The 14,323-nt window shown below is 42.4% G+C and overlaps 1 protein-coding gene across 1 annotated transcript; it reads right to left on the bottom strand.

Annotated features, from left to right (window-relative positions):
* Positions 1-1,883: 1,883 nt before the first annotated feature.
* Positions 1,884-10,392, bottom strand: LOC120032750 (zinc finger protein 271-like). The gene is made up of 2 exons (XM_038978935.1): positions 10,344-10,392; positions 1,884-3,079 (listed from the first exon to the last, which is right to left on the bottom strand). The coding sequence occupies exons 1-2, from the start codon at positions 10,390-10,392 to the stop codon at positions 1,884-1,886; spliced, it is 1,245 nt and encodes a 414-aa protein (XP_038834863.1).
* Positions 10,393-14,323: the final 3,931 nt, after the last annotated feature.

Raw genomic sequence — 14,323 nt, forward strand, 5'->3', positions numbered from 1 at the left:
CTGTATTCTATTCTACTGTATCAGTCTATGTATTACTCATCTCATATGTATATACTGTATTCTATCCTATTCTACTGTATCTTAGTATATGTATTACTCGTCTCATATGTATATACGGTATTCTGTCCTATTCTACTGTATATAAGTCTATGTATTACTCATCTCATATGTATATACTGTATTCTATCCTATTCTACTGTATCTTAGTCTATGTATTACTCATCTCATATGTATATACTGTACCAGTCTATGTATTACTCATTTCATATGTATATACTGTATTCTATTCATTAACAAATACTAAGAGGGACCAAGAGTCTGTTGATTGGTCAGTCATTGGGTTCATTTGTTGAAATCAAATCAAGCTTTATTTATACAGCACATTTCAGACATGGATGCAACACAATGGCTTCACAGGAATAAACAAATTAATTATTTAGTACACAACAAACAGAAGACTAACAACTGAAAGACTAATGAGCACCCTAAGGAAATGCCATTGATTAAAATATTAATTGGATGCAATATACATCCCAAAATTCAAGCTTGTTTTTTTTAGGAGGGGCTCTGAAAGTCACTATAGGGGTGTCCACTGAAAATCGACTAGTAACAACAACTGGGACCTAAAAGACACCCACCATGACACCCACTAAATCTTCCCAAGAAGAGGCAAACAAAAGAAAAACCCACAACAAACTTACAGACAGGAAGCAAACCAAAAAGGTGGAGCAACTAAAGGTGTTGACTCTCCACATCTATCAAGACAACTGGAGCACTGGGCCAGACACTCTTAAATAGAACCTGGACCAGCTCAGGTGAAACACCTTCCCACTAATGAGATGGACAAGCCAACACAGGTGTAACACATACTGACTAACGAGGTGACACCAATCGGTGCGCCCTACGTGCTAACGAGCTATACATGCTAAAGTCCAACCTCAAAATATAAATGGAAAAACCAAAGCCTGTAACACCTTCCCCCTTAAGACAACAAATATATCCTATATTTTAGTTGGACAAGTTTGCTCACCAGCAACAGAAATCAACTTCCATTTCTCAATATAATCAACTACAATGCTTCACCTTCTACAATATAAACATAGTGTCTACTGGCTGTCAACGATTAAAAACAAGAAAAAACAAATTTCTAAATAATAATATACAATCGTATTATTATTTTCTCCTTTTTCTTTCTATAGAATCCTAAAACTCACTATCTTCTAGAACTGATTTTAGTGGAATAATAAAACACAAACATCTGCAACAATCATATTACTTGTATTCTTTAAACAAGCACCTTATAAACTGCACAAGCACCAGAAACACTGTTGTTTTGACAAGTAGCAATAAATCACTGATATCGATTAGGGGGTAAATCAGGTTGTACGCTACATTTGGGAGTGATGCATTTCAATTTAGGGGTCACTAAACAAAGGATCGCAACACTTATTTGTCATAACTCGTTGAAATCAATTGTGCTGAGAGGAGGGAGATGAGGTTGCACGTCCTGTTAAAACTAACAGCTCAAAAACCACACGGAATCTGGGAGTAATGTGTACATCCCTGGTTAGAGGACAATTTGTAGAAAACAGCTTACCACATTTTGAAGTGTTGCATTTTGATTCAATTGGGTCACCAACATGGTAAGTGTAACACAGCTCTTTTTTTGTTAATCACTTTTTGTTAAATCACATAAATAGTACTCTTTCAATTCAGAGCCTGGATTTCCCCCCCGAGGCCAATATCCATATCATGTTGAAATCAATAGAACAGGGGACAAACATTTAGGGTTCTACATTGTGACATCATTAAAATACTCCTACTACAATGTTAAAACATTCTACATTGTGACATTATTTCATTGATATCATGAAACAACTCCTTCATGTATGTATTTTCTGATGTTTGATCAGAGATCTTTTTTCAGAGTATCTCTTCCCACATTGATCACAGCTATAAGATTTCTCTCCTGTGTGTGTTCTCTGGTGTATCTTCAGATGGCTAGCTTGAACAAAACTCTTCCCACATTGAGTACAGCTATAGGGTTTCTCTCCTGTGTGTGTTCTCTGGTGTACAGTCAGTTCCCCAGATGTAACAAAACTCTTCCCACATTGACTACAGCTATAAGGTTTCTCTCCTGTGTGTGTTCTCTGGTGTATCTTCAGTCCCCCAGATTGAACAAAACTCTTCCCACATACAGTACAGCTATAAGATTTCTCTCCTGTGTGTCTTCTCTGGTGTATCTTCAGATGGCTAGATGTAAAAAAAAACTTCCCACATTGAGTACAGCTATAGGGTTTCTCTCCTGTGTGTATTCTCTGGTGTGCTATCAGGCTGCTTAGCTTAGTTAAACTCTTCCCACATTGATCACAGATATAAGGTTTCTCTCCTGTGTGTGTCCTCTGGTGTGATATCAGGCTGCTTAGCTTAGTAAAACTCTTCCCACATTGATCACAGATATAAGGTTTCTCTCCTGTGTGTGTCCTCTGGTGTAATATCAGGCTGCTTGAATGAGTCAAACTCTTCCCACATTGAGTACAGCTATAACGTTTCTCTCCTGTGTGTGTTCTCTGGTGACGAGTCAGATTGCTCGACCTAGCAAAACTCTTCCCACATTCATCACAGCTAAACGGTTTCTCTCCTGTGTGTATTCTCCGGTGTGATATCAGGGTGCTTACGTGAGTAAAACTCTTCCCACATTGATCACAGCTATAAGGTTTCTCTCCTGTGTGTATTCTCTGGTGTGATATCAGGTTGCTTAGCTGAATAAAACTCTTCCCACATTGATCACAGCTATAAGATTTCTCTCCTGTGTGTATTCTCTGGTGTACAATAAGATGGCTAGATGTATAAAAACTCTTCCCACATTGAGTACAGCAATAAGGTTTCTCTACTGTGTGGATTCTCTGATGAATTTGAATGCCTGCTGATGAGGTGAATCTCTTCCCACAGTCAGAGCGGTGAATTATCTTCCCTGAGGGTCTCTGCTGGTGTTTCTTGAGAAGTTCTGATCTGGAGAGACTCTTCTCTGCCTCGTCAGCATCATGAGGTTGTTGAGGCTCCCCAGAGGATCCACGATAGTCACGTCTCTCTCCTGTGTGAATGACAAAGTCATACAGATGGTTAAAGGCCCACAACAGCAGAAATCCACTGTAAAAGTGATGCCAACAGCGTAGCCATGATGTTGTACAATAATTGACGCCTGTAATGAATGTAATGATTATTTGACATTTGTCTTAAAATGAGCAAGAATAGTCATATTGTCTTGTTTTCACATTAGTAGTTACATCTAAGATTGTAGACTAGAAATAAGATATTCATGTTGGTGAAACTAAGCAGTGTGCCAGACGACTTTTGGTCTCCAATATAGGCCCCTTTCTGTGTTTAATAAAATTAAGGCATGAGGGCGATGCACACACAATTTGATTGCAGAAACACCTCCCTGTTAATGAGGAAACCGATAGTTATGGATGTAGTATATCTGCCTGGAGCAAAAAATTTAGTTTTCACAAAGTATTCTGAATGTGAATGGGGGAAACTCAGGGGAGTAACCTCCATTTCCAGGTTGCTAATGAGTACATTTCACACTACTTTGGATTATAATTGTAAGACTCGTTTGAATGTCCTGCTTAATTTAATGTTTGTGTCATCATCGCAAATCAACCGCTTTGAACTTAAAAAACACTTAAACCAGTAAAATGCTCTTTGGCTTCTTCATCAGCCTGACAATGAGGGTTTGTACACTGTTTGCCAAATTGGCCCATAACTTCACCTAACAATAACATAGACCTCCTGTCGGACCATTAATTTCACCTAACAAATATAGGAAAATAGCTCTGTGTTGTACAACAGCCTATCCATCAAGGAACAGTTCTCTACACATTATGAGCTAAGTATCTCTGTGTCCAAACAGACTAACAAGACCCTACTATAAATCAAGCAGACAATAACATTATAAACATCAATTTGTTAGGGATGTTGGATCCAACGTGGAGCACGGCATAACTGTCTTTACCAGAGTAATGAACGAAGAAGCACGTTGGTTGTTGTTGCATGTCGTGATGTTTGTCATTTGACTGGCATTCAAAAAATGATTTCCTGGATCAGCTGATGATAGTTGATTATGTGACTAACTAAACAGCTACAGTATTAAGAATTATGTGTAATTATTGAAGAACCGCGTTAATGACAGTATTCATTTGGGTGTCAATAAAGTTACAATATTTTTTTTATTTCACCTTTATTTCACTAGGTAGGCCAGTCGAGAACAAGTTCTCATTTACAACTGCGACCTGGCCAAGATACAGCAAAGCAGTGCGACAAAAAAACATCAGATTTACACGTGGGATAAACAAACGTACAGTCAATAACACAATAGAAAAATCTATATACAGTGTGTGCAAATGGAGTACAGAGGAAAGGCAATAAATAGGCCTTAGTGGCAAAATAATTACAATTTAACAAATTAACACTGGAGTGATAGATGTGCAGATGATGATGTGCATGTAGAAATACTGGGGTGCAAAAGAGCAAAAAAAAGTAAAAAACATGGGGGTGAGGTAGGCAGTTGGATGGGCTATTTACAGATGGGCTGTGTACAGCTGCAGCGATCGGTAAGCTGCTCAGATAGCTGATGCTTAAAGTTAGTGAGGGAGATATAAGTCTCCAACTTCAGCGATTTTTGCAATTCGTTCCAGTCATTGGCAGCAGAGAACTGGAAGGAAATGCAGCCAAAGTAGGTGTTGGCTTTGGGGATGACCAGTGAGATATACTCCTGGACCGCGTGCTATGGGTGGGTGTTGCTATGGTGACCAGTGAGCTGAGTTAAGGCGGCCTTGCAAAGACTTATAGATGACCTGGAGACCGTGGGTTTGGTGACAAATACGTAGTGAGGGCCAGCCAAATGACAGCATACAAGGTTGCAGTGGTGGGTAGTATATGGGGTTTTGGTGACAAAACGGATGGCACTGTGATAGACTGCATCCAGTTTGCTGAGTAGAGTGTTGGAGGCTATTTTGAAAATGACATCACCGAAGTCAAGGATCAGTAGGATAGTCAGTTTTACGAGGGTATGTTTGGCAGCGTGAGCAGCGTCCTATTACTGCGAAATAGGAAGCCGATTCTAGATTTAATTTTGGATTGGAGATGCTTAATGTGAGTCTGGAAGGAGAGTCTAGCCAGACAGTCTAGCCAGACACCTAGGTATTTATAGTTGTCCACATACTCTAAGTCAGAAACGTCCAGAGTAGTGATGCTGGACAGGCGGGTGCGGGCAGCGATAGGTTGAAGAGCACACATTTAGTTTTACTAGCGTTTAAGAGCAGTTGGAGGTCACGGAAGGAGTGTTGTATGGCATTGAAGCTCGTTTGGAGGTTTGTTAACTTCTTCGGGGTAGGGGGCAGCATTTTCACTTTTGGATAAATAGCATGCCTAAAATCAACTGCCTGCTACTCATCCTCAGAATATAAGATATGCATATTATTAGTAGATTTGGATAGAAAACACACTGAAGTTTCTAAAACTGTTTGAATCATGTCTGTGAGTATAACAGAACTTATGTAGCAGGCAAAACCCTGAGGACAAACCATTCAGAATAATTTTTTTTGTGAGGTCACTGTCTTTTCAAGGAGTTTTCCTTGGGAAACCAGATTTCTAAGGGACTTGTTTGCAGTTCCTACCGCTTCCACTGGATGTCACCAGTCCTTAGAAATTGGTTGAGGTTTTTCCTTTGTGTAATGAAGAAGTACGGCCATCTTGAATGACAGTCACATGAAGTGAATTGTTTGAGAGAGGCACATTACGAGAAAAGTTGCGTCAGTTTGTTTTCTTTTTGTATTGAACACAGATCATCCCGTCTTCAATTTGATCGATTATTAACGTTTAAAAATACCTAACGTTGTATTACAAAAGTAGTTTGAAATGTTTTGGTAAAGTTTACATGTAGCTTTTGAGATATTTTGTAGTGACGTTGCGCAAGTTGGAAGCTGTGTTTTTCTGGATGAAACGCGCCAAATAAATGGACATTTTGGATATATATAGACGGAATTAATCGATAAGGCATGAATTATATTTTTATTTCTGCGTTTTGTGTTGTGCCTGCAGTGTTGAAATATGCTACTCTCTTTGTTTACTGTTGTGCTATCATCAGATAATAGCATCATATGCTTTCGCGGAAAATACTTTTTGAAATCTGACATGTTGACTGGAATCACAACGGGTGTAGCTTTAATTTGGTATCTTACATGTGTGATTTAATGAAAGTTTGATTTTTATAGTATTTTATTTGAATTTGGCGCTCTGCATTTTCCCTGGCTATTGGCCAGGTGGGACGATTGCGTCCCACCTACCCCAGAGAGGTTAACACAATGTCCAAAGAAAGGCCAGATGTATTCAGAATGGTGTCGTCTGCGTAGAGGTGGATAGAGGAATCACCCGCAGCAAGAGCAACATTGTTGGTATATACAGAGAAAAGAGTCGGTCCGAGAATTGAACCCTGTGGTACCTCCATAGAGACTGCCAGAGGTCCGGATAACAGGCCCTCCGATTTGACACACTGAACTCTGTCTGAGAAGTAGTTGGTGAACCAGGCGAGTCAGTCATTTGAAAAACGAAGGCTGTTGAGTCTGCCGATAAGAATACGGTGATTGGCAGAGTCGAAAGCCTTGGCCAGGTTGATGAAAACGGCTGCACAGTACTGTCTTTTATCGATATCGTTTAGTACCTTGAGCGTGGCTGAGGTGCACCCGTGACCAGCTCGAAAACTGGATTGCACAGCGGAGAAGGTACGGTGGGATTCAAAATGGTCAGTGATCTGTTTGTTAACTTGACTTTTGAAGACTTTAGAACCGCAGGGCAGGATGGATATAGTTCTGTAACAGTTTGGGTCTAGAGTGTAACCCCCTTTGAAGAGGGGGATGACCACGGAAGCGTTCCAATCTTTAGGAATCTCGGACGATACGAAAGAGAGGTTGAACAGACTAGTAATAGGGGTTGCCACAATGGCGACGGATAATTTTAGAAAGAGAGGGTCCAGATTGTCTAGCCCACCTGATTTCTAAAGGTCCAGGTTTTGCAACTCTTTCAGAACATCAGCTATCTGGATTTGGGTGAAGGAGAAGCTGGGGAAGTAGCTGCGGGGGGTGGGGAGCTGTTAGTGCAGTACGCCACAGGATGTTTTTGTGCTGGTCAAGGGCAGTCAGGTCTGGAGTGAACCAAGGGCTATATCTGTTCTTAGTTCTACATTTTTTGAAAGGGGCATACTTATTTAAGGTGGTGAGTAAATTACAATTAAAGAACAACCAGGCATCCCCTACTGACGGGATGAGGTCAATATCCTTCCAGGATATCTGGGCCAGGTCGATAAGAAAGGCCTGCTTGCAGGTGTTTTAGGGGGCGCTTGACAGTGATGAGGGGTGGTCGTTTGACCGCGGACCCATAACGGATGCAGGCAATGAGGCAGTGATCGCTGAGATCCTGATTGAAAACAGCAGAGGTGTATTTGGAGGGCAAGTTGGTCAGGATATCTATGAGGGTGCCCATGTTTACGGATTTAGGGTTGTACCTGGTGGGTTCCTTGATAATTTGTGTGAGATTGAGGGCATCTAGCTTGGATTGTAGGAAGGCCGGGGTGTTAAGCATATCCCAGTTTAGGTCACCTAACAGAACTAACTCTGAAGATATATGGGAGGGGCAATCAATTCACATATGGTGTCCAGGGCATAGCTGGGAGCTGAGGGGGGTCTGTAACAGGCGGCCACAGTGAGACTTATTTCTGGAGAGATTAATTTTTTTAATTAGAAGCTCGAACTGTTTGGGTATGGACCTGGAAAGTATGATAGAACTTTGCAGGCCATCTCTGCAGTAGATTGCAACTCCTCCCCCTTTGGCAGTTCTATCTTGATGGAAAATGTTGTAGATGGGGATGGAAATATCAGAATTTTTGGTGGCCTCCCAAAGCCAGGATTCAGACACGGCAAGGACATCAAGGTTGGTGGAGTGTGCTAAAGCAGTGAGTAAAACAAACTTAGGGAGGAGGCTTCTGATGTTAACATGCATGAAACCAAGGCTTTTTATGGTTACAGAAGTCAACAAATGAGAGCGCCTGGGGACACACAGGGCCTGGGTTAAACTCTACGTCACCCGAGGAACAGAGGAGTAGGATGAGGGTACGGCTAAAGACTATCAGAACTGGTCGTCTAGTGCGTTGGGAACAGAGAATAAAAGGTGCAGATTTCTGGGCGTGGTAGGATATATTCAAGACATAATGTACAGACAGGGGTATGGTAGGGTGCGGATACAGTGGAGATAAACGTAGGCATTGAGTGACGATAAGAGAGGTTGCATCTCTGGAGGCACCAGTTATGCTAGGTGAGGTCACCGCATGTGTGGGAGGTGGGACAAAAGAGTTCCCTGGGGCATGTTGAGTGGGACTAGGGGCTCCGCAGTAAAACAAAACAATGATAACTACCCTAAACAACAGTATACAAGGCATATTGACATTAGAGAGAAATAAAGCGAGGCATAAAGCAATCACAGGTGTTGATTGGGAGAGCTAGCTAAGACAACAACGGGTAAGACAACAGTTAATCAGCTAAGACAACAACACCAGGTAAAATGGCGATGAACGGGCAGAGAGGGACAGTTAACTACACACAGGGCCTGAGTTCAAAACTGGGGCAGACAGATAAACAAAATAGAGTACCGTGATTAATGAACAGTCCAGCAGGCATCAGCTATGTTGCAAAGTGATCATAGGGTCCAGTGAACAGCAATGTACGAACCAGGAAAGCCTTTAGCTAGTCGTTACTATGCTAGCCGGGAGCCGGCCCTGGCTTGAGGCTAACTGGTGCTAGCTTCGGGACAAGGTGTCACCGACGTCTGGCAAAGGCCGGTCGAGGGCACATCTGACGGAATTGCGTCGGCAGACCAGTCGTGATGGATCGGCGGGGCTCTGTGTCGACAAAGGGTCCAGGCCAGTTGGCAAAAAGGTATTGTAGCTGGAGTAATTTTGTTTGCTAGCCGGGAGATGCACCTGGCTCGAGGCTAACTGGTGCTAGCTTCGGGACAAGAGCGTCAGCCACTATAGCCAATCCGGTGCAAAGGTATAGAGCTTACGGCAGGAATCCGGTGATGTAGTGGCTTCTAGTCGTCTTAGTGAAGAGTCTGGGAGGCATCAGCTGTGTAGCCGAGTGATCATAGGGTCCACTGAGCAGGCCGGGAGATGGGCCTGGCTCAAGGCTAGCTTCGAGGCTGGGTCACTCGGTAGCAGCTAGCCAGCTGTGATTATCTGATGTAATGGTCCAGAGCTTACGGCAGGAATACGGTGATGTAGTGGAGAAAAACAGTCCGATATGCTCAGGGTTGATATCGCGCTGTGCACACTGACAGGTCCTATCCAGGCTAAAAGCGGCTGGTGTCTGAGCTAAAAAGGTAAAGGCCGCTAGCAGTGGCTAACAATGACTAAATAGCTAGTAGCTAATTAGCTGGTTAGCTTCTGATGGCTAGCTTCTGATGGAGGTTCTAGCTATAAGGTCTAAACAAAAAACAGATCCGTATCACATTGGGTGAGGCGGGTTGCCGGAAGGTATATGTAATTAAAAATTGGAAAAAGAGATTGCAATATATTTCAATATATACAAAAAAGAGAACATTTTCAAATAATTTTCTTACTGCTACGCCATCTGATTACAAGATGACTCTCAGTTAAAAACCATTGGATTTAGCAAACTCTGAAATTATTTAGTATTTCTGTGCCCACAAACTGTTTTCCCAGCGTAACATAAGGAGCCACTAAATGATACGTAGTTCGAGTGCATTTCAGAATACAAAAAAACTGTCCGACAGCAAGATCCCTTATTTAAGTTGAAGTTCATCATATGACAAGCATAACGTTATGACTATAACTACTGTTCCCTGAAGGAGGGAAACTAGATACAACATACTATTAAATTCACGCCTCGCTGGAAGCCCCGCTTTCCACTGTTGATCAGTGTGAGGCTCAGATTTATTCCTTAAATTTAACACCACTCTTCACCGACCCAGGAAGGGGTGTGGCCAAACAGGTGTTCCGCCTCGTTTCCCTCCTTCAGGGAAAACTAAGTATAGTGTTAGGTTCTAATTTTTCAGAGTAAATAACTCACGGACACTAGAGAAGCTTACCAAGTTTAATTATTCCCAAAGGGTCGTTACAGCTATAATTCAAACAAAAACATGTTCTCACCATCACAAGTATATATACCCCACTTTGGACACTCCTCCTTCTCTCCAATCCTTACATCTTCTGGGTCGACAGGAAGAGGGTAACAGGATACTAAACCCTTATTACTCCCTTCAGGGGATCTGACCTGACCTCCTGACCTCAAACCCTCCTTTGCCTAATCCACAGATGTCCATCGGCTTCCCCTAAAGCAATCCTGTGATCTCCTCCCATCCACCCAGCCAATGTCTTTCTACAGATCTCACTACTTTATATACTCTGCGTCTGACATATCATGTCTTTAATATCTCAATGTTCAAAGTTTAGCCCGAATCCAACAGTCATAAAGTTACACTCCCTTTCAGTTGGTCAACTTCGGTACAACATACTATGGGGAAATAAAATCAATCCAAAACCGAAACCAAACGGATACTAAATTAAACGGTCCCTGGCAGGCCACCCAGACCTGACCCTACAAGATACGCCAGTTTTGTCAATTTATTCATTGTGTTTTGTTTGAAACACTCCTGTCAATGTTGAGTAAGGACGCACACCTGTTTACCCATATAGAAGTAGGATTAATCTATCTGGCCTGCACACAAATGTAGGTCTATGAATGTGCCCATTTGGGGATGTCCAAAAGTATTTCTCATTGTCTTAACGCTGCATCACTAATGAGTTGTTGAGCTTCTCAAAGTAATTTTTTCTTCACCTCCAAACAGTAAGTAAACAAAGTCTAATCAAAATCAATTGCGAATGACAATAGTTCCTCAAAGTATTTTCGTAAAATATTTCCAGCTCTCGTCCTTCCGATAACCACTCGGTATAAAAAGGGAAAAATGTAATGCTCTGATCCAGTGGAAATGTCATAAAATACTTGATTACTTCTTATCCTTTGCACTGTGAACTGTGGACCTAGAATATTTTATACAATGTTGCAAGCTTGCTATCTGAGTTTCCTGACCCAGTTGATAGTTGATACAATGTTTCAAGTTTGTTGACGACCGGCTCCCTCCGGTCGGGTTGTGTTGACGACCGGCTCCCTCCGGTCGGGTTGTGTTGACGACCGGCTCCCTCCGGTCGGGTTGTGTTGACGACCGGCTCCCTCCGGTCGGGTTGTGTTGACGACCGGCTCCCTCCGGTCGGGTTGTGTTGACGACCGGCTCCCTCCGGTCGGGTTGTGTTGACGACCGGCTCCCTCCGGTCGGGTTGTGTTGACGACCGGCTCCCTCTAGTCAGGTTATGTTGACGACCGGCTCCCTCTGGTCAGGTTATGTTGACGACCGGCTCCCTCCGGTCAGGTTGTGTTGACGACCGGCTCCCTCCGGTCGGGTTATGTTGACGAGCGGCTCCCTCCAGTCAGGTTGTGTTGACGACCGGCTCCCTCTAGTCAGGTTATGTTGACGACCGGCTCCCTCTGGTCAGGTTATGTTGACGACCGGCTCCCTCTGGTCAGGTTGTGTTGACGACCGGCTCCCTCTGGTCAGGTTGTGTTGACGAGCGGCTCCCTCCGGTCGGGTTATGTTGACGAGCGGCTCCCTCCGGTCGGGTTGTGTTGACGACCGGCTCCCTCTAGTCAGGTTATGTTGACGACCGGCTCCCTCTGGTCAGGTTATGTTGACGACCGGCTCCCTCTAGTCAGGTTATATTGATGACTGGCTCCCTCTAGTCATTTGTGTGTATAATTTATTTAATCAAACAAACAGCATGCTTAAAGCATCAGACAAGTTCAGTACATACAGATTTTATAAAAACACATGGGGCAATTGGTAGAAAGAACAGATGACTCTTGGTTGACCAAGATGTATTTTAGTTGGGGACAGCACTAGAACATGGTGGCGCAGCGGACACTGAATCTCAGTGCTTGAGGCGCCACTACAGACACCCTGGATCAACTCCAGGCTGTATATCACAACCGGCCGTGATTGGGAGTCCCATAGGGCGGCGCACAATTGGCCCAGCGTCTTCCGGGGTAGGCAGTCATTGTAAATAAGAATTTGTTCATAACTGACTTGCCTAGTTAAATAAAGGTTACATTTAAATAAATAAGTAAATAGTGTTTCATGACAAACCATTTTTTACAAATCCGTCAAGGCACCAACTTTGAGAAGGGTTTAAAACAAAGGTTTCAAACCAATTCATGAATGTAATTGAATCTAGGTATGTCTTGCCTTTAATGTAAGGGCATAAAAAAAATTGGCTGAATATTATACAATGACTTAACAGCTCTAATAATTTGCCTCCACAGGAAATCTTCACTGGCAATTCTAGAATATACTATATATCCTAGAAACCTGGTTAAACTATCACTATGACATCATAGATGAATTCTAGAACATACTATATATCCTAGAAACCTGGTTAAACTATCATTATGACGTAATGGATGAATTCTAGAATATACTATATAGCCTAGAAACCTGGTTACACTATCATTATGACATCATGGATGAATTCTAGAATATACTATATAGCCTAGAAACCTGGTTAAACTATCATTATGACATCATGCATTGCCAGTCCTTGTATTCATAGTGTAGTGAATTCGGGGGGTAGCCCCGAGTTGGACTCAAACCTGGGTCCAGCGACTGTCAAGCCAACACCTTATAACTGTTACGCCAAGATGTCTGAACTTCTTGACGAGATCGCTAGGTGTTGGGTTACGGTTGCTACAATAGCTTTCTCTATGAATTTGAGAGTGGTTACATTTCTCCAGCCCCCATCCCTCAGCTGTTTACCAAACCAAGTCTCTTGGCAGCCATTTTGTTGCTGTTTAAATACTAGGTTGTCCCTTTTAAAAAAACACACATCAATCAGCCAATCTGCAGTTGAAACAATAACAAAGCAGTCATTCCACCACTGTTTTGGTAATAAGATGATGATGGGCCTGGAGACATTTAACTACTCTCAAATTCATAGACAGACCTATGGATGCAAGGACTGACCATCCATGATATCAACATTATAGTTTTAACCATGTTGAGGCTGTTGATTTACATTGTTTCTAAACATTGGAGTAAAAAAGCTTATTTTGTGTTCTGATGGGGTACAACAGTTGAACTAAGCTCATGAGGCATGTGTTATATTCCTCAAGAATCATTGGCTATAAATAAATAATTTAAACTTCAAAATATGGATGTAGCAATTGCAGATTTCCCCTTTAACACCAAACATCGGTTCAACAACTGCAGAGTTTGTACCTCTGTATTTAAGACAGTACTTACCAGTGGTAATCACGGCCCGGTTTCTCAAAACCATCTTATGGCTAAGTTCATCATTAGAACCACTGGATGCCTTAAATTGCGTTTGGGAAATCGGGCCCAGATATCCAGTTTCCTCCTCTTCTTCCGATGTGACCGTAATCTCCCCCTCCTCTTTCACTTCAAAAACTGAATCCTCCTCATCTTTTACTGTAACATCCTCCTCCTCTTTCACTCTGAACGCCTCTTCTTTCACTGTAACGTCTTTCTCTTCTTCTTTCCCTGTAACAGCCTCACCCTCTACTTGTTTTTGTATTGTAACATCCTTCTCTTCCTCCTCCTCTTTGACGAGAGCTTCTTTCTCCGTCCAGCAGACCTCGTCTTCTATAGCAGGAGGAGAGTAGTTAAGTGAACTCATGGTCGGAGATGCTAGCTAGCTAGGCTAATGCTAACTTAACCAGCCCGCCAGCTGAATAATAACAACAACACCGTAAATATGAAATGAAATAGGATAACTAACTAGACGACAGAAGATGATTTAAAACACAGTGTCTAATATACACGAAAGCGTCTAAAGAGCTTTATTGTTTCGGCTATTTGTCTAGCAAGCTACCGAGGTTGCGGACTAACTGTTGCTGCTGCTGAAAGAAGCGTTCCGTCCACTAGATTATACGTCATAATAACAGCATTGCCTTAAAATCGCACACCGCCATCTGCTGACTGGAGTGGGTAACGCAGTTGTCTGAACCTTGACTGCGATGGAGATGTGCGACTTTAAGACAATGACGCTAGTGTGACGTATTATAATGTTCAGACAAAAAGTTAGTGTAGGAAGCATGAGTTTTTACTCACCAGTGTAACAACACAGTGTGGTTAAAGACTTAGTTGTATTGAAGATCTGGTTAACCTATAAGCACAACCAGTTATG

The sequence above is a fragment of the Salvelinus namaycush genome, chromosome 39 (genome assembly GCF_016432855.1).
Source record: "Salvelinus namaycush isolate Seneca chromosome 39, SaNama_1.0, whole genome shotgun sequence".
Classification (NCBI taxonomy): Eukaryota; Metazoa; Chordata; class Actinopteri; order Salmoniformes; family Salmonidae; genus Salvelinus; species Salvelinus namaycush.